The sequence below is a fragment of the Ochotona princeps genome, chromosome 7, assembly GCF_030435755.1.
Source record: "Ochotona princeps isolate mOchPri1 chromosome 7, mOchPri1.hap1, whole genome shotgun sequence".
Classification (NCBI taxonomy): domain Eukaryota; kingdom Metazoa; phylum Chordata; class Mammalia; order Lagomorpha; family Ochotonidae; genus Ochotona; species Ochotona princeps.
The window spans coordinates 69204531-69226422 of record NC_080838.1 but is presented as its reverse complement, the minus strand read 5'-3'; the positions used below and the strand labels follow the sequence as shown (position 1 = coordinate 69226422).

The 21892-nt window shown below is 38.1% G+C and overlaps 1 protein-coding gene across 2 annotated transcripts in view; it reads right to left on the bottom strand.

Annotated features, from left to right (window-relative positions):
* Positions 1-21892, bottom strand: part of ANKRD17 (ankyrin repeat domain 17) — a 167295-nt gene that overhangs the window by 33286 nt on the left and 112117 nt on the right. For both annotated transcript variants that reach the window (XM_058667218.1, XM_058667219.1), the window contains 8 exons: positions 16706-16817; positions 16403-16548; positions 13568-13710; positions 12500-12713; positions 11885-12060; positions 10276-10438; positions 8413-8508; positions 6477-6593 (listed from right to left, as the gene is read on the bottom strand). In XM_058667218.1, the coding sequence (XP_058523201.1) occupies positions 6477-6593; positions 8413-8508; positions 10276-10438; positions 11885-12060; positions 12500-12713; positions 13568-13710; positions 16403-16548; positions 16706-16817 (1167 nt within the window). The remainder of the gene's footprint in view (positions 1-6476; positions 6594-8412; positions 8509-10275; positions 10439-11884; positions 12061-12499; positions 12714-13567; positions 13711-16402; positions 16549-16705; positions 16818-21892) is intronic.

Genomic DNA, 21892 nt, shown 5'->3' with positions numbered 1-21892 from the left:
CTGAAGTGGGCAGGATCGAACTGGACTACAACACCCGTTGGTTCACAAGGAAGACAGGGCTGGAAACAGAACGAACCCAGCAATCCCAAAGACCAGCATGAGCATAAGCTGATTGGTGTGACGGATGGTGTCGAACTCTGTACAAGCAAACTCGCACAAGAATCAGGCCTTGGATCATCTCAGATGAAGTTTCTTTGGAGATCCCTCCAACTGAACTGCTGATCTTAGAATCCCAACCATGAAGAGACTGTCAGCCAGTGGATTCTGAATAGGATTCATTGCGATTGGAACTGAGAGATTGGCAGCAATCCAGAACTGATTAACTATCAAAACTGTATGAGCAGGACCCTCAGAGTGCGCCTCCCATTGGGGATCTGGGATGGGTGGGAGGTTGGGTGGGGCTTTTCCCTTTGTTTTTTTCCCTGACCCTATATACAGGGAAAAATGATATTGATGTGGAAACAATGGTATTACCCACTTTCGCCCTGTAGCCCTTGACACTATGTTCCCTAATCAACTAAGTAAGATTATTAAAAAATAATAAAATATATAACGATAAAAAAAAACTCAAGTTAAGACAATTTGTGGGTTAAATGGTAGACTGAAGAAGCCTGAGGGCTCACAGATGGTTAAAAACAAATCAGTCACTAGAGAGGAAAAGTTATAACTGGGTTTTATATGCATGGTCAGTGACTGTGTGGAAGAGAAAATGTCTAAAATTGTAGCACAAGGCATTAATCGCCACAGCCTCAGATGACTGCCTTTGGGAGGGAAGCAAACCAAGGTCCGAATGTAAGGAGTTATTCCAATATCCTTCCCTGGACCCGGCGCCATTCCTTCTTCCTCACAGCTCATGAAGTTCGCGCTGGTCCAGCCGTCCACCAATCAGATGTAACCTGGCATTCCACCTGAATCCCACCCCAATCTTCCAGCCCCCTCCCCAACCCCGCCCACTCGCCAATCATCCCTAGGCATTCACCTGCAGGCGCCAATCCCCTGGGGGCCTGGCCTCAATCCCTCCCAATCCCCGTCCCCTACACCTGGCAGACAAAAGGGCCCCCCGCCCCCCCCCCCCCGCCCGTGCGGCTCCCTCTCTGGTCTCTCCCCTCTCTTATCTCCTCCCTCTCTCTCTTCTCTCTCCTCTCTCCCCTTCTTTCCTGATCTTCACCACCTCTACCCTGTTCCTGCCCCGTTGGAATAAACCTCCTATGATACCTCATTGCATCTGGTGTGTTTCAGCTCACGGTAAGGAACCAGGTTGTGGAAATTAGCTGTGCGTAATAATATCGTAATATCCTATGAACTAGAACTCTCCCAATCTTTTAAATAACTAACACCGGAATCCTTGGGCCTCTCCCACCTACACAGGGTACTTGGATGGAGTTCCTGGCTTTGGCCTGGCTTAGGCAGCCAACAAGTAGGATATGTGATCTCTGTTACACAGCCTTTGAAATTAAGTTTTCGAAATAAAGGAAAAATTCCCTGAGACTACTGGAAGGTTTAAGCAGGTGCAGGCAAGTAGCGGATGGGAAAGGAAAGGTGAAGTCAACTTTGATAAACATCACAAAGAGGTGTTGTCAGTAAGGACTGAAAAGTAGAGGATATGATAAGTAAAATAATTTTGTTTACCTCTGACAGGGTTCTGGAGTAAAAAAATAAATAGTTTTGGGTTGAAGATTACTTAAAAATTTTTTTTCAAATTTCCAAATTATGATTATTTTCCTAATACATTTAAGAAAGGAAACAAGATGCAGTTACCTTCCATGCCTCTTGAAGGACTACATGGTAAATTCCAAACAGTCAAGTCTTAATGTTTTTCCACGTACTTCTCTCACTATAGTTCACAATTCCCATTTGCCTTCAATTATCCAGATTTGCAAGTTAAGTTTTTTTATTCTAGACTGCTTCTCTCTAAGCTGTGCATTTTACATAAGTTTTATTTTCACATGTCTGTTTACTGAACATCAGGTTAGAAAATGACTTGGCTGCCACTAACAATGAGTTGATTTTATAGTGTGAACTCTTCTTAAAAAAGTTTTTGCTCACTTTTCTGCATATACCGTCATAGACAAGCAATTTCCTGGTAAATGGAATAAAGTTTATATTGGGGGACCCAGAGCAGTGTATAGAAACACAATAAATTAACAGTTATTCCTCAATAATGGAAGAAGATTAGTTCCAGGATACCTGATATCAAAATCCACTAATGCTTAACTCCTTTTATAAGATGCATACAGGGCCTGGCACAATGGTTCAGTTAATACACCCGCTTCAAGTGCGAGCATTCCATAGGGACACAGGCTAACGTCCTGGCTGCTCTACTTCCCATCTATCTCCTTCTGGCCTGGGAAGAAATGGAGGACGGCCCAAAGTCTTGGCATCCTGCACCAGCATGGGAGATTCAGAAGAGCTTCCTGGCTCCTGGGTTCAGATTGAAGGGCTCAGCTCTGGCCATCCTGGCCATTTGGGGACTGAACCAGCAGACAGATTTTTCTTTCTCTTTTTTCCCTCTGTAGATCTAGTTTTCCAATAAAAATAAACAGCTCTTAAAACATATATATTCCTATATGCTTTAGATCATTTCCAGATTTTAATAACAGTTGTTATCAAATAAGTACTTATTGTATTGTTTAGTAAATTGCATCAAGAAAAGATCTGTGCAGGTTCACTATTGATGTAGTTACTGAAAACCAGTATTTCAGACACACAGTTGAATCCATACATGCGAAAATCATAGATAAGGAGTATCTACTATGCATCACTATATGCTTAAAAAGTATGCAGAAAAAGAAAACAAGAGGCAGTGCAGTAGCACGGCAGGTAAAGCTGATTACAACGCCAGCCTTCCATGTGGGCACTGATCCAAGTGCAGGCTGCTCCACTTCAATTCTGGGAAAAGCGTCAAAATATGGTCCAAGTGTATGGAACCCTGGCAGCCACATGAGAGACCCAGATGAAACTCTTGGCTTCAGTTTGGCCTACCACTAAGCACCCTGGCCATCTGGAGCATGAATCAGGAGGTGGAACAATCTCCTTTTGTCTCTATCTTTCCCTCTCTTGCTTTCAAATAAATGGATCTTAAAGAAAAAGGAAAATAGCAGCAGGTTAGAACTGTATGTGTAATAAGCAGAATTTGGATTTTAAATAGGATCATCAGTGAAGGCCTAGTAGAAAACCTGAATTTTCATTTATACTCAAATAAGGTGGTAATGTTTTCTAGTCCTATACACAGAAATGCTCCCCAATCCTTAATGACCCAGAGCTTTTCTACAGACTGTAATCAGGGAAATTGAAAAGCACTGTGAGAGTCTCTGTTGAGCTGTCATGTGACTTTAAGCTAAATGATTCAAGAGGATCACTTTCAAGTGCTACACAGAAGAACAGACTGCAAATAACGATAGAATCCAGAGGACCAGTGAAATTCTGACTGCAGTAACATAGCTAAGAAATTATATTAACGGCTTGAACCAGGCAGAGAAGCAACTCAAGTGGTTAGGATTCTAGATAGTATTTTAGGTAAATTTAGCAAAACTTCCCCCAAACAATGAAGCCTACAGAGGAATGACAGATGATCTCAAACTTTTTGGCTCCAGCAATTAAAAGAGCTATGGGCTTGTGGTGGGCTTGTAGTGGGTTTGCATACATCAGTTATCAGATAAACTAATTACACATCTAAATGGACATACTGGGTAAATATTACATATATTGAGAGCAGAGCATAGGAAAGGGGTCTAGGTTAGCATTTTTGGCTCAGCTGACATTTAAAATTAGGAATGATAAGACAAAGACCACCTAATGAGCCAAGCAATTGCCAAAATATCTAATGCCTTGAAAGTATGTTATCAAGGGGAGTAGAGAAATGGGTCTATGGCTAAGAAAGTAGGAAATACAATAGAAGAGAGAAAAGAGAACTAAAGAGAACTGTTAAAACAATGCTGCTGAGTAGGAAAATCAAAAGGATCCAGCATGCAAATGGAGCGAGTGCCTACCAAAAGTTTAGTCAGTGGTAGGAAATATACAGACGCAGGTATTGGTGGATGGGTAGGTGGAATGGGTGGGGTGCTTTAGAAGTTTTCTTCTGGTGCTTCAATTTGTCTCATTAATGCATAAGATAAAAGTGATAGAAAGCAAAGGAAAATCAAGTACTGAAGTGTGAGGGTACAAGACAAAGAAAATATGGTCTGGATGAGTGGGAGACTAAATTAAACTAGGATAACAGTAGACATTAACTGTAATTCAGACACCTCCTTGGTATCTGTGAAGGTGGTTCCAGGACCCCTGCAGCTACCAACACCTCCAACCCCTTCTACAGCATGATACATGCACAGAGCCTTTACACATGACAATTTTCCACATCTACCTAGCTACTGGAGCATAGGTGAGAATAAAACGACGACGATAAGGAATAATCTTAGCAGTGACAGAAACATCTGACCAGCCACTGGCAGGTAAAGTGCTGGCAGGACTGCTGGAAGCAGAAATTTTAAAGGAGTAAAGCTGGTAGATAATTAGAAGTAATAATTTGAAAATGAAATGTGTAAAACTAAGACTGTGGAACAAATATATTTCTAAAATGTTCAACATCACTCCCTAAAAAGTCTTTGAAGTTTACAAACAAATGGCAGGTAGAAGCAGAAAAAAAACTAAGCAATGATATGGAAGGGCAAAGATGAGCAAAAATGCTTGGGTTGAAAAAAGCTTCCAAATACAATAACAACTTAGAATTCCTTAAGAAGATAGTTCAAAAACTTCGAGGAAAACTGATATGGCAAGGTAAGTTGTGTGTTTCCCATTAACTTTTTGAAGCCTCCTGGAATATGTAGTGCCCCCATTCAGAACTATTTGTAGAAGTAAACCATGCATGTGGAAGAATTGATATAAATATGTAATTCACTTAAGATGGTAGATTCCCTATATCTTTCAGGGCTAATATTACTCAAAAATGACATTTGAAAAAAAAGTTTTATTTGACTCCATTTCAATGAAAGGGAAGACTCTTTCCAAAAGAAGATAAACATCGAGATTAAGAAATGCTGGCAAGAATGCAAGCAAAAAACATTCATTAATTGAAATGGTTGCTTGTAAATATTACTGCACTTTAAGGAATCTACTTCACAGAAATAAAAGCACCAAAATGGAAGGTAAATGTGTGGTAAATGTATATTTATTTTGACATTACTGGGAATTACAATTGAAAACAAACTTATTATAAGGTTTTTCATAGTCACTTAGAATGATTATAAATTGATAAATCTCTAAGAGGAAACAAAGAAATAACAATCTTGCATGATTCGGAATTTTTTAAAAGTACATCCCTACAATATATTTTATTCAGCAAAATATTTTTTCAGTGCCTATGACTTGTGGCATATATATTGTTGTGGTGGAAAGACAAGATAATTCAGTTAATTAAAAGGGGTTTAAAATGTTAGATAAATGAAGGCAGGTAAGAAGCAAGTGTCCGAGAACAGACACCCCTTTTATTCTCTCTGGAAAGTAGCTTTCTGATTTTGTAGTCCACAGGTTTGCTGTAAATTTACAATGTATAAATTGATCAAGTTACATATTCTTTTAAATCTCTAAAGTGGCCAAACACGCTCACTTTAGTATGACAAGAATTAAAGTCAAAAAATGTAGAACTGTCATGCTAAAATTATCTTTTCAAGAGTTTAAACTGAGAGGAAATGGTCAGAATAACTCATTTTCTTTGAGGATGAAATCTATAGTTTAAAGTCTGTAACAGAGCAAAAAATGGGACCAGCTTTGACTCCAAGAGGATATGTGTGCAATTAACACCGTATTCAATTAGCACTGTATATTCTGTATAAATTTAAAAATAGCACTATTACATGTTAAATTTTATAATTTTTCATTATAATTAAAATTCACCAAACTTGTATTCTCTGATATTCACTACTGAACTCATTTTTTTCCTGATGTGATTAGTACTCCTATTAAAGTTCTAAAAGCTGGCAGAAGGGGGAAGTCAAGAAGGTACTGTGGGACTATCTGAACTAAATGCTGCTTTGGATTACATGCTCCCTACGGGAGGAGATGGAAACGATGCTGTAGCCTGTCTGGAAAAGAGGTGAGCCTGCACGTAAGACACTGCTCAAGAGACACTTCATGCAGCTGTCCTTTGGCAGGTGCCTATGAGATGCAGCATCCGGTGCTTCTGGTTGGTCTGTGATTACAGACCTATGGAGGAGGTTTAAGACACACAGCTAACACTGAAATTCAGAATCGGAGGTTAAGTGTTCTTATTGTCCAGTCTTCATGATTCACGCAGTAAAACTGCGTACTTGATTAAAAGAAGAAAACTAAAGCTCGTTAGTGCTATGTAGAGTACTCTTTACGTTACAAAAAAATGTGCAAAATTTAAAGCAAAAAACAAAGAAAAAAAAAACAGGTTACAAATTAAGGAGGAAAAATCAGAATGGAAAAGAGTACTTTGTGTATCTAAACATCACTATTACCTTTTCCAAGTCTAATTCCTCTAATAAGATGCTGGCATTTTTGTTGGCTTCAGCAGCCTGTCTATCTTTGGCTTGTACTATTGATTCCATACAGAGATGACACTTCTTCAGCATCTCCTACAATGAAAAATTAAAACATGAATCTCTTTAACCAGGCACTAAAAATTAAGCCATAAACATCAGCTGTAAGGAATAAGGAACAAAAGGATGCTTCTGCTTTCCTTCAGCATCCATTATACTACAAGAAAACTACGATTAGCCGTTGTAATTTAAATACATATGAAATGAAACAGCAAACAGTCATGATATTCTGTTATCTAACGAGCTAAGATAAATAAATAAATAAATGTTGGGAAAGGGAACTGGCTGGAGTTACAAAGCCTCCAACGTACTTGCACTAATCAGGGACAAAAGCATTTAGTGGTTTCGTGAAACATTTCAGGAAAGGACTATTTCCTCTATTTCTTCAATATTAAAAACACCAAAATAATATTTCTTAGTATTAATTTCCCCCTTTTCAACAAAAGCAAAATAAGCAAAAAAACAAAACAAAACATAACCACCCTGAGGAATTCAAGAATATCAATTATCATAGAAAAATTCTGAGCCAGGCAAGACAATGACATAGCTATTTTCAGTAAAATCTATGGGGACATGCTGCACACTAACATGAAGTAACTGCCATGAGAATCTAACAGGAAGATATTTTAAAATGTGTAGTAATGGGCCTGGCGCGGTAGCCTAGCAGGTAAAGTCCTAACCTGGCATGCACCAGGATCCAATATGGGCACCAGTTTGTGTCCCAGTAGCCCACTTCCCATCCAACTCCTTGCCTGTTGCCTGGGAAATCAGTTGAGGATGGCCCAATGCCCTGGCACCCTGCTCCCGTGCAGGAGACCCAGAAAGAAGGTCCAGGCTGGCTCCTGGCTTCGGACTGGTGCTGTTCCCCCTTTGTGGCCACTTGGGGAGAGAATCAATGATCAGTAGATCTCCCTTCCCTCTCTGTCTCTTCTCTGTGTATCTGACTTTCAAATAAAAATAAATCTTTGAAAAATATATAAAAATAATGTGTAGTATAAATCACAGCAAAGTCAAAATGCTCCTAGAGCAAGATTTCAGTTAAATTGTCAAGATATAAGTTTATATTCTGCCTCAAAAATTCTAGCCAATTCACTTTTAAATCGTTCTTTATTTTTTTAAATCGTTCTTTATTTATTTTTTAAAGATTTATTCATTTTTATTACAAAGTCAGATATACAGAAAGGAGAGACAGAGAGGAAGATCTTCCGTCTGATGATTCACTCTCCAAGTGAATGCAACGAGCCGATGCTGTACCGATCTGGAGCCAGGAGCCAGGAACCTCTTCCAGGTCTCCCACGCAGGTGCAGGATCCCAAAGTTTTGGGCCGTCCTCGATTGCTTTCACGCCACAAGCAGGGAGCTGGATGGGAAGTGGAACTGCCAGGATTAGAACCGGCGCCCATGGGATCCTGGAGCGTTCAAGGCAAGGACTTTAGCCGCTAGGCCACGCCGCCGGGCCCTAAACTGTTCTTGATTATGATTAAAACCACTGAGTTCATTTTTTGCTGGGAAACAAAAACCCTCTGGGTTTCTTCTTCAAGACAGATAATCAGGATAAGCATGCAAACACATTGACAGCCCTAACTAAACACGATTTTATTTTTAACTGTGTAATGTTCATGTAAGAAATTAGCTCAAGTGGTATTTGAAAAGATTAAGTATTATTCTAACACAGAGAATGGTTTATCAATTCCCACATTAACAATTTGTAAGAGTCACATTCACAAATACTACTAAATTAATGAAACTGCTATAGATCACAATTAACTGTCCAAACTATGACTCTGCCTGGAAGATATACAGCCAAACAGAATCCATGGCTCATACAGTGAGATGAAAGTCAGCGATATATTTACCTTATCAGTGATGGTTGCTATGTATCTCATACACTCTGAATCCGATGGGAACTGATTGACTTCTTTGACTAAGTAACGCACCACTTTTACGTGACCCTAAAAAAGCAGATCACTGACGTCAGGATTCATGGATTCAGTAAATGTACACCATCTGTCTGCACTAACTTGAACATTAACCACAAAGGTAGGTTTTGCAAATGTTTATCATGCATATTAAACTAACATCTTCCAAAATTCAGAATTTATGACCCAAGACAACAGTCCAAAAATCAGTAAAAGGAACAGTCTAAAGGAAGCAATTGTTTTTATTCTTTTTCACTCATGGCACTCAGTTAAGCAGTATGAAAGAAATACATCTTTCTAAAGCATGAGCTGATTATGTAACTGTAACAAATGAATCTAGAAATACTTAAAGCAACATTCAAAACCCAATATTCTTTCTTAACATACTCAGACTGTTTCGATAAACAGCTGCATTTTCTATATTGCCTGCCTTTTCTGTTTTGTACCTTTATTTAACTTTTTTGGGGGGAACCTTTGTTTAGGTTGCAACATGGTGGCTCAATTGGTTGGTTCTCCACCTTGCAGGTCCCAGAATATCCATATAGGTGCCAATTTACGTCCCCAGCTCTTTTACTTCCAATCTCTGCTTATGCCCTGGGAAACCAATGCAGGAGGGCACAAAGCTTTGGGACCCCTGCACCCATGTGGAAGACCCAGAAAAAGCTCCTGGCTTCGGATCTGCTCAGCTTTCGCTGCTGTGGCCACTTGGGAAGTGAATCAGCAGATTGATCTCTGTTTCTCCTTCTCTGTAAATCTGAATTTCCAATAAAACTAATAAATAATAAACTATCGTTTAAATGAATAGCAATGCTTCAATGAATACCATACATGCCACTTACACCATTTCCTAATGATCTCTGTACAATCTTTTGCTTAAAACTGTATCAGACAACTCAATTACATGACACTGGGAATATAGTCAACCTGCCTAACAACACTACCTGAAAAAAAAAAAAAAAAAAAAAAAAAACAACAGAACAGTATGCCACGGGGCTAGCATTGTGGCATAGTGGTTAAACAGCTGAATGCTCCACTTCCAACTCAGCTCCCTGTTAATATACCTCAGAAAGGAACCAAAGATGGGTCAAGTGCTTGGGTCACTGTACCCACAAAGGTGACCCAGAAGCAGCTCTCGCTTCAGCCTGGCCGAGCCCTGCTGTTGAGGCCATCCAGGGAGTGAACCAACAGAAGATGGTCTCACAGGCGCTCTCTGTTAATTCTTTTAAACAAATAAATAAATTGGTGCTTGTTGTTTCCTATATAACATTCCAGGTGTACATGCTAGGGATTGGGAAAAAAAAAATGGAGTTAAAAAGTCTACCTGAGGGACCATTGTATGACACATATGACCATGCTTACACCCGAGAGCCCTGCACCTGTGTGGGAGACCCGAACGAGGATCCTGGCTCCTGGCTTTGGATCTTTGCAGCTCTGGCCGTTGTGGCCACTTGGGGAGTGAATCAACAAACAGGAGATCTTCCTGTCTCTCCTCCTCTCTGTATATCTGACTTTCCAATAAAAATAAAATAAAAAATCATCAATAACTCTCAATTGGACTTACACTTTGTGAAATACTAAGATTACAGCTAAGTTGAAACACTAGTTAGAAGTCTTTTCCACGGTTTACTTACCTTTGATATTTTACCCACCTTTCATTGTTGCCTTTAGCTATTTGCATTATTACAGTACTACCTTCTGCACAGCTGCTAGCTAACAGAGTCAGTCATTAGGGATCACTGAACTCTGTACTTCCAAGTATAAAAACCATCAAGGTAAACATGAAGACAGAAAATGTACAACCTTTCTAAATGCTGCCATAAGAGGAGTGATCTTGCGGTTATCAGCAGCATCTACATCTGCTCCTGCTTGCACTAGCAACTGAACCACATCCAGGTGTCCACCATTTGCTGCTAGCCACAACGGAGTGTTCCCCTTCTTGTTACGAACATCAATATGAGCTCCCCTAAAATTAAAGACAAAGCACTGTCTTAAAGGACACTGAACAAGAAAGCAGCATTAAAATAAACTATTAAACATAAAAATATTCAGAATGATGAATTTTACTTTTAATGTTAAAGGACTAAAATGTTTTTCTCAATTTCATACCAAAGAACTTCTGGTCACCAAATTAAAATTATGTAGCCAGTACTGTCTTATAAAAAAAGTCCACAGGGGTTAAGTATTGTGGAGTGGTGAATTAAACGATCACCTAAAAAGCCCATGCCCCATATGCGAGCAGCTCTGAATCTTTGCTCTTTGCTTCTGACCTAGCTCCCTGCTAACGTGCCTGGGAAGGGTAGACGATGGGCAAAATGCTTAGTCCGAGACGCTGCCACCGACACAGGACTGCTCAGATGCCAGTTGTCTCTTACCACCCTCAACCATTGGTACCCATCTGCGGAGCTAATCAGTGGATGAAATACTTCTTGACCCACCACCCCTGTCTTTTTTTTAACACCACTACTTTTTAAATAATTCTAAATTTCAATTCCTGAAAATATGCTGAATATGCTAAATTCTGATTAGTGAAAAATTAGAGCATATTCTTTTAGTCCTATGATCACAGTATTAGTATCAAGTGAGGCAACTGTATGTTTCCGATTATGTGACTAGAAAAAAATGAATCTAACAACAGTATTCAGTGTGCATCAAGACAGACATGTTTAATAATAGCTACCATCAAAAACAATTGCTTAGGATACCATATAAAGTCTTTTAGATTGCTCAAGTAGGAAATTCAATTACAGCAGATGACAGACTAGCATCTTTGCATGAACACAGGCAGCTTCTAAACAGTTTACACTAGAACTTGCTCTGGATGGGCCTGCGTGGTAGCCTAGAGGATTAAGTCCTCGCCTCGCATGCACCAGGATCCCATATGTACCCTGGTTCTGTACTAACTGATCCAGTTCCCAAAGCACTGGGTTCCTGCATATGAGCAGGAGATCCAGAAGTTGTTCCTGGCTCCTGGCTTCAGATAGGCACAGCTCTGGCCACTGCAGCCACCTGGGGAGTGAACCAGCAGAAGATCTTTGTTTCTCTTTTCTCTGTAATCTAACTTCTCAATGAAAATCAGTAAATCTTAAAAAAAAAAAAGTTGTTTTGGTCAAAGAAATTAACAAAGATCATTGCTAGACTTTTCAGGTTTAGAGCATTTTGTAAAAGCTTTATACTCAAATATATATTAAAACATCTGGAAATTCTCATAGTTTACAGAACTTACAGAATATTGTAACGAAAGAAAAACAGTTTTACATAGCACTGAAAATAGACAATGTAACATTCATAAATGGCTGAATGGTAACATGTAGTTTGTGTGTGGGGTGCTTGTGGCTCACACATGTGATCACATTTAATTTTTTATTTGTAAAATTGAAAGAATGGAATCATGATAAGCATTTTGTAATACCTGCCAATGAGAAGTTCACAGAATTTATAATGCCCTTTGTCTGCTGCGATGGTTAAAGCTGTGTCTCTTGAGGAGGGCACCGGAGGGGCATTAACATCAGCACCTTTATCCAAAAGAACTCGGCCCACCTCTGCATATCCTCCAGAGGCAGCTTCCATCAATGGTGTGAGGCCAGTCTAGATTTAGCAGAAAATCAGAAACAGCAGACATTGGAATGAATCAAAATAGCAAACATCTAAGGGAGTGATATGGTATCATTTACACAGAGTCAAATCTGAATTTCAGCACTTAGTAGCCACTTTTACTTAACCGCACTAACATTATTAGAACTGTGCAAGAGATAAGCATTTGGCATATAACTGGCACTCAATAATTGTTCCCCTTTGTCTCTTTCGAAGTGGGACATCTTTTTCTCGGCTGATAATGTCATGGCTATAAAAATGTGCTGCTCAGGTTTTTCAAGAGTTAATGTTTGAGTAAGCCACACAGAATGTTTTCTCATTAAATACAAATCAGGAGATATTACTATTTACAATTGGCATGTTGCTAATACAAACCTGAAATATCAAATCATTTATTCACACTGATCCACAGACAAATCTGACTTTTTCTTACCTTAGCTCTGTGTTCAACATTTGCTTTTCTATCAAGCAGAAGACTAACCACTTCAGTTCTTCCTTGGAAGCAGGCTAAGGTAAGGGCAGTGTTCCGATTGGTTTCTATTTGAGCGTTTATGTCAGAGCCCATGTCCAACAGGAGCTTAACAGCAGCTGTATGCCCATTCATAGCTGCTAACATCAGAGGAGAAATGCCCAGTTTGCTACCAGTTCTGGGGGTGAAGATATAAGAAGAACAAAAGGACATAGTATATTCTTAATGAAGAAAATTTGGGGATTGTGTAAGTAATCTTAATTTAATTTAATTTACATAAAGTTTATTTTTTCTCAGTCCTTTAAGTTTCTAGTATACTACAGGATTCCATTAGAAATCTCTTACCAGAATATTTTCTGTCTCTCATTTAACATAGTAACAGTCCGTAAAGTGATTATTAAGTTATAGTTATGACAGACTTTCCATCCTAAAGCACATCTGTTTAATATAAGCTCCTACGAAAGTTACTAGCCAAGAACAAAAAATTACTAGCTTTTAGTATCAAATACAATTGATGTTTTTAAAGTCCTATGTCAACAGTTTTACTTAAATAATACTTAAAAAATTTCTCAGGGGTTCAGTGTCATAGCACAAGTTGGGTTGCTGCCTGCACCATTGTCATCCCACATGCATGCTGGTTTGAGTCCCAGCTACTCAACTTACACCCCAGTTCCCTGTAAATGCACCTGGGGAAGAAGGAGAAAACCACCCAAGGGTTTGGGTCTCTGCAGCCAGGAGGGGAACCCGGAAGTAGCTCCTGGCTTCAGACCAGTCCACCTCAAGCCACTGTGACTATCTGACGAGCAAACCAGTAGATGGGAGACCAATCTCTTCTCGATTTCCTTTCTATTCTCTGACACACTATCTTTCAAATAAAATAAATCATTGCTAAAAAGTCTCTAGTAATTTGGATTTTAAATTTTTAATGAAAATTTTCTAAGTAAAACATTCAGAAAGTAGGTGTCCTACCAGTATGTAATACAATACGACATATGCATTAAATAAGGGGTTTAGAGACAAAATAAAACTTGCCTAGAATTAATCTCAGCTCCTGCATTTAGTAGTATTTTGATGATGTTCACGTAGCCGCCAGAAGCAGCCAGGCTTAAGGGTGTGTAATCAGAAACATTTCTGTGCTCTTTATTTGCCCCTCGAGCTAACAATAGTTCCACGACCTACAAGAGAAGGGAGAAAAAAAATACTGTTTCACTGTCAGAATTTTCTGATCTATATCTCCAAAGAGGAAATTCTACATCCTGTTCACAAAACCAGTCTTCATGGTAAGCTAGGTAGAAGAAAGCAAAGAGCTTCTTTGGTAAAGCCTATTTAGAAATCTCTAGTTTTCTGTTACTCTGTCACAAGCAAAACGGAAAAAGAAACTGACAGAGGCTGGTGTTGTGGTAGTGAGTTACGCTGCTGCTTCCAGTTGTGACATTCCACATGGGCACCCCCTACTCTATTTCTGACTGAGCTGTCTGCAAAGAGCCTAGGAAAGCAGCAAATGGAGTCCAACTGCTTGGGTCCCTGAACCAACATGGCAGACCAGTCATGGCCATTAAAGAACACTTGGGGAATAAAACAGCATATGCAAAAATCTCTTCACATTTGGCCTTCAAATAAATAAATCCTCATTTAAAAAAAAATGAAGGAAGGAAGGAAGGAAGGGAGGGAAGGAGAGAGGGAGGAAGAAAGAAAAAGAAAAAAGTTCATAAACTTTGCCCTAAAGCTGTGGTACTACTTCTACTCCCCCATCAAAGACTCATTGATTCTTGTTGCCCCACAGCCCTGCCAACATGTTATTGGCAACTTTCGCCATCCTAATGGTATGTAGTGGTACTGAACTGGGTTTTAAATTGCATTTTCATGACAGCTAGAAATGTTTAATACCTATTTGCTGACTCTGTCATTTCATACACCCATATATCTTTTGACAAAGGTACCAGGGGTATTTTCATCTTTCAGAATGAGGCTTAAGGGAGTCAAAACTAGCCCAAGATCATAGCTTCAACCCATACCCTAAAGATTAATAATACTAACAAATGTTCCGAATTATCACCCTGACCTTATTTAACAGGCCGAATAGTCTCTTCCCAAAGTATAATTAACATTTTATTGTAAAACTGCTTTCCAAGCTTTATTAAGTCACAATATTCACCAGCTTCAACAATATAAATTGAAGTGTTCAGTTCTTATGCAGAAAGACTTCTATAACTGCTACAATCTCTCATTTATTACATTTTAGCAAAAATACATTAATTCACAAAAATCACTCATATTTTTAAATGAAGGAAGTCAACTGATTTTTTTTTTTGATTCACCAATAAAAACAAGTATTATTTCAAGGTGCAAAACAATTGGAAATTTCAGTTAAGGTAAAATTGTACTGTCATTACTGTGATATTTTATTGTAAATTTTTTCAATTTAATACTACTTGAAAAAAATCCTGCTTTCATATTGTAACCTTGGATTCATACAGTATGTTATTTTTCTGAAGTAGCACACTAAGTTATTAATGTAAGTATATTTTATTTTCCTTTCTTATAATTTGGTTTAAAATCTTTTTACCATTCCCATCTCTTCCACTGTGGGTTATAGGACGGATGGATGGAAGGAAGGAAAGAAAATAAAGATAAAATCAAAAGGATCAAATATTAAGAATTGATCCTTTTGTTATTTCACATGCAGAACATCTTTAGTATCAAGTATGTCTCAATATAACATCTACTCCAAATAAAATTTTTGGTCAAAAAACCCCATGGAAAAGACTATGTAAATCTCTATGAAAAGAATGTATGTGTTCCAATTCTTTTTAATCTACCAATTAACAGACTTTGTACAATAATTATTCTCTTAACACAATTTAAAAAACCAGTTATTTATCTAAAAACATTTGGTCAGCTCAATGGATTAAAATTCAGTATTACCTGGTCCCCTCTGACTAGCAAGAGCAGGAGCTAGGGGAATCATAAAGGCAGGTTCGAATGCTAAATCGGGTGCTAAGAGTCCAGCAGTGCCCTTGAATATTTCAGGAAGAATACTAGAATAGCTTTAGTATGGTAAGGAGTTTGGAAAAGGAATTCCTCAGGAAAAAATGGAAAGAAATGAACTTGCTTCACACAGAATAGGTGATTCTGAGTAAGATGTGAACTTCTCTCCAGTTCAAAGACTAGCATTAGGAACATGGAGAACACACAATCAGGCGTAACAGGAAAATCTGCTGAATTTAAGGTTCAAGATTTCCTCACTGAGACACTGTCAATCTACAGACAACACACTAATTCCTGAACAAAGATTCATATTGTTACCAAGCAGAAGACTGGTGGTTCTTTGGGTTAGTCAATAAATATTAAATACCATGAATGGAAATCTATCATTTGTCTATCAGACCTCAGTCCTAAATTCCCTAAAATACCAAAGGTTGGGTTCATACTATCTTATCCGACGACCTCTCTTCAGAGAATGAAGGAAGAAAGGAATATGGAAAATCAAAAGCAAGGAAAGTTTCTCAGAAGAAAGAAAAATTGAACATTCTTCGTCCTCTACCAATTTTACAGTGAAGCAGAGGCTTGCTTTAAGCACCTTTTATGCTATGTATACTCAAGGGCAGTAAAGATGAATGAATATGGGCCTAATTTATCAGGATCTTTCTGATTTGATTTAGAACATCTTAATCTTTAGACAAGGGGCTTCAAAGTAATATGATTTTTCAGAGAAGATACCTTATATGGATATTGTTTATGGTAATTAATAACAGTTTAAATTACAAGGGTAAGTCTGACCTTTCGAACCACTGTTCAGATAAGAAAAAGGTCATAAGCTTCTATTAGCTGAATAGATGAGAAAACTCAAAGAAAAGGACATGTTACCTCCTGTCTTCCCCCAGAACAAGCCAAGGACAATGGTGTGTCCTTTGTTCTTTCTGACTGGGCTTCAATGTCTGCTCCATTGTCCAACAATATTTCCACAACACCAACATGACCAGCTGTAGCAGCCAAAATGAGTGGAGTAAAACCTGGAGAAAAATGATGATTTTCTCATAACGTGTAAAGCAAACACACAATATTGTTTCCCAATGTACCTACAGATCAAAACATGGTAAGAAGTAACACCTTTCAATACTAAAATTTTGACGATAAATATTCCAGAAAATTTAGGAAAACAGGCCCTACCTTTCTTGTCTCGGTGTTCAATACTAGCTCCTCTCTCTAATAGTGTTTGTACCAGTTCCTCATGGCCACCAGCACAGGCAAGTGTTAGTGCTGTATCATGGTTACTCTCAGTCTATAGCGGAAAAACAAACAAAACACACAAAAAAGTTTACTTATTTCAAAACTGAAAACATGAATATCAAATATACACAGGTATATTTACTCCAGTCTACTGTAGTAAGGATATAATGTAAACTTTGTCTCCCTCCCTGCCCCCAACTCTATTACTGACCAACCTGTGGGAGTTGTTTATGTTTCTTTTAAACCTAAAAATAATACTTGAATTTTATGGGCAATTCTTAAAGCAAGCACCAAGGGGAAAGAATGAGTATGATTTTTTACCACATGCTACATGATTAAAAGAAATACTGCGGGCTTCTCATTTCCATCTGTTAAAGGCATACAACAGATTAATCAAAATCACTTTCCTATCAAACAAAAAAAAGCATAATATTTGAAATGATGCTGTTTATACAGGCGGTGCAAGACAGTGATTCCTGAGGACAAAAATGATTAACCCAATTTTGTCCCTGCAGTTTCGTTACAGCATGAGCTGGAGGATTGGAAGCAAGTATACCCAGAAAAGGCCTGGCAGCCTGAGTTAGAAAGATGGTATGTAAGAGTGCAGGGGAATAGAATTGAAGCCATAATGTGCTGAAGTTCTAAGAGCTGCAGATGGTTCCCCCTCCAGTCTTCAGCTGAGTTTTGGTGAGCATTATTCACACCGAGGACATTACTGAAGGCCAGGCAAAGACCACCAGACAGATCAGGCTGAACAACATTGAGACATTCCCACAGCATCAAGAGTAACACGGAGCTCGTCAAAGTTGAAGATCTTAAAATGCATGGGGTAACAAACAGAATTCTCAGCAGCTGGGCCAAATTAATTGTTCTGGAACCTCCTAACAATGTTCAAAAGCAAGCCTTGAAATGAAAACAATTTCCAAGCAGCTTGGCTACTTCTCAGAATAGAGCCCCAAAATATTTATAAAATAAAAGTTTATAAGATACACTGCTTATTTTAAAAGACAACGACTATTACAATTGGGATACAATACTCTTCACAATTTAGTTGACTGCTCTGAACAAATGATTATGACTCAAACTTGGCAATCTACCAGTCTGTACTCATATCACATTATAAGTGACACTGTATATAAATTATCTATTTCCTCATCATTTTAAGTACTCTAAATGTGTAACGTAAAAGATAACAGTTAGTAACACGAACATACCTCAGAAGTGACCAATGCTAAGCTTCAAATTTTCTTTAACTAAATTTGAGTGTATTAATTCCAATGTTCTGAATGTATATTTTATCAAATCAAAATATAAACCATCTACCTCCAATTGAAATCCAACCTGGCACTGATTTTAACAGTGATAATTCTAACTGAGAGAGAGATATCTCAGAAAATTTTTGGTACCAAGTCCTGCAAAAAACCAGGATGATGGGATTAGCCCAGCTCTGTATCATGCCTGTCAAGTTTTGAAGATTTTTAGCATGAAGTGAAACTGTAAAATATCTTTTTTTCCACAAACTTTTGAAAAATAATCTCATACTATAACATTCAAATGAAACAATCTTTCTTCAATATAGTTCTATGTATCTATAAAAATTTAAATTGTACGTTTCATACTAATTTCCAACTGGATAGTGCTACCCTAGGTATCCAATTTCATTTTCAAACATGCAACCTCTACTATACCATTTGTCACTGATCTGCCTAATGAGTTTTTCACCTTCGGGGGGCTACATACATTCTTGGAGGGTAATAAAAATGTCCTAATAAGATTTATAATTCCTACCTAGTGGAGATGTTTTACCCATGAAACAACCTATAACAGTTAGATGAAATGAATGAATGAATAGCTATCACGGGTTATAAATTCAAAAACTATGACTACATGAAATACATATCATTTCTATTTGTTTACATTTATGTAATAAATACAGAACAGGCATATTCTCCCAGAATGTAAGTAATTCTAAAAATCAAATTCCACTATAAAAAAATGAAAAGCAAGAGATAAAATTGATAAAGGGTCAAGAAATAAGAAAAAGCCTACTAGTCAGAGATGAAGAGGGAGACCGCCAAAGCTGCTCTGCAGAAGAGGCTGGTAGAGCGCAGGGCAGCCACAAGGGGGAGAGGCACCGCAGACTCCGACGAGTGCTTCTGCTGGAATAGCTGCTCTTCACTCAGACTTATAAAAAAGGAGTTACTCCGTCTGATTTCAGAGAAACCAATAAAGTCTCAGAGAAAGAGCTCTCTGACTATACAACCTAGTCCCTGGTACAGCTGGGTTTTAAAAAACCAAGAGGATCTTCTGGTTTCAAAAGCCTCTTAAGGCACAGCAGATTGAGGTGAATATGTTAAATGTATTTTGTTTTGCATCCTCTTTATATATTAGTGAATACGCAATCAACAGAACAGGCAACATTATGATGTTTATGAGGTTTCTGAAGTTCTTCCAGGAGATAAAAAGTGACTTAGGAAAGCTATGGTGATCTTAAATACAGAAGACATAAATTCTGAAAAAAACCTTGTGAAAATTTTCTGGATCAATAACATGTTCTGTTTTCTTACATTACAACAATTAAATTGACACAAAGTAACTTTTATACTCAAAGCACTCTTTTAGGTACTCTGTGGTTGACAAAGGTAAGTTAAAAAACAACAAAAAAACACCTGCTCTGCTGACTAAGAGCTTACTTCACAAGGCAAATTTAGGTTAAAACTGGGAGATGGGAACAAACATATTTTGGACAACTTATGGATGAATTCTGGCTTATTAAGAACATATGATTATCCAATTTTGTAATAGTAGTTTAAAGTGGGGGAAAAAACCCAAGATGGGATCATTAGATACATGGGAATAGTGAAGGAAAGGGGAAAGTTCAAGGAGCTACTCTCTATTAAGGGGAAAAAAGCGTCATTTCAACTGTTTATGAAAAAGGAAGTCTGTTAATTATATTACTTTGAAAAACATTAGGATTTAAAAAGCTGAACTTTTCCAGATCTCTTCAACCTTTACAATCCTAAACCTATCATTCTCCACACCAGTCAGGTTACAAGTAGCCATAAAAGCAAAAATGGCAATGTAGGATGCTTGAATCAGTGGAACCATTAAGCTATCTGAAACTACTCCACATGATTAGGAGAACGCATGCATTTTAAGGAGAATGCTTTAATGGTATTACTTTAAATAAGCCTTTTAACTATTTTTTTCCCACCCTCCTTCATTTTTTTTCTTAAGTCATTGTGACAAAACTATTTTTGGTAATGCAAAATCAGCAGAAATAGATTAAAATATCCAAATTATTTTCAGACTATTAAAAATTCCATAAACTCTACAACTGCAGTTGTGATGACAGGTTAAACTGCATTCTTTTTAAAAGATAATGGGAATATGCTAATTATTAAAAAAGGAAAAAGGCAAAATTACATACTTGTTTTTCCCAGTTTTGTACTGTACCAGATTAAATTACTCTGGGTTCAAGAAGTCTTTACGAGTTTGAGAATAAAAACAAGCAGCTTAGAAATACATGAAGGCCACAGGACAAGAATGAATCTGAAACAAATTTTTACAAACCATGAACAAAGCAATTGGATTTTTAACAGTGAATGGCTACTGGAATCATCAAAAATCTCTTTCAACATGTTAACCAAGAAATCTTTTAATGAAGAGGAGACATGTTGAAAATTTGTTTTTACTTAGGTAATCTATGGGTAAGACAGACAGTGGCAAAGGGACTCATTTGTTTGAGTCATCCTCTGCTGCCTCCTAGAGCAAGCTGAAGTGCCTCAGTCGGAAGCAGAGTTGAAAAGTGGAGACTAGGGCCCAGCGCGGAGGCCTAGCTGCTAAAGTCCTCACCTTGAACGCACTGGAATCCCATATCGGTGCCGGTTCTAATTCTGGCAGCTCCACTTCCCTTCAACTCCCTGCTTGTGGCCTGGGAAAGCAATCGAGCACGGCCCAAAGCCTGGGGACCCTGCACCCGTGTGGGAGACCTGGAGGAAGTCCCTGGTTCCCGGCTTTGGATCGGCACAGCATCAGCCAGCCGCTGCGGTCACTTGGGGAGTGAATCATCGGACGGAAGATCTTCCTCTCTATCTCTCCTCCTCTCTGTATATCTGACTCTGTAATAAAAATAAATCTTTAAAAAAAAAAAAAAGCGGAGACTAAACTGCAACCCAAGGAACATTACTGTGAGACCAGGGCATCACAGGTGGTAGCTTAATTCCTAGGCCAAACACCTGCCCCAAGACAACAGGTTAGAGCCTGGAGGCTCTCTCTCTCTCTCTCTCTCTCTCACACACACACACACACATACAAATCCCCGGCCTGGAGGCTCTCTCTCTCACACACACACATGCGCGTACACACACACACCCGGCTTGGAGCCTCTAAAACACACACACACACACACTCACTCACTCACTCATTTCCAGGAATTCAGCCTTATACAAAAACTAACAAGTTTCTATATAAAGTATATTCTCTCAGCTAGTATCTTGTTAAGACGCAAATAGCCCCTGAACTGTAATGGTTACTCAATGCTAAAGGCCACACACTTATCGTATTCAGCAGTCTTCTAAGCTGTATCTCTTGTATCAGAACAAACCACATGCTGTTTCCTCCAACTTCACACGGCCCTAAGATTTCAAGACAACTAATTTGTCTATTTTTTAAAAAAAAAGGTTTACTCACAAGCTTTCAAGATATCTAAACCTAAAACACTGTCTCTACCCTCATCCTCACGGATTCATCCAGACATTCTGAAGACATAGAATAGTGTTGACATATAGACTGTCAATATGGATTTCAATTGGTAAGATCAGAATTTTCAGAGATGATATATATATGCATATGATTTACAAAAATACCAAATCTACCAAAGTTAGAACTATTTTTCTTTTACATGCAATCCATATTGTGTAATAGGTCTTCAAATACGCATGGGAAAATGCAGTCTGAAAAAATTGCAAGGATTTCACAAATTTTTTGCACCAAATTAAACTTACCTTCTAATTTTATTTTCCATGAAATTTTTTCAAGCACCCTCATAATTTAAAGGGTATCTTCTAATATTGGAAGAAAACAGGCACTAATTTTCTTTCTTTCCATACTTTTCTAAACCACAGT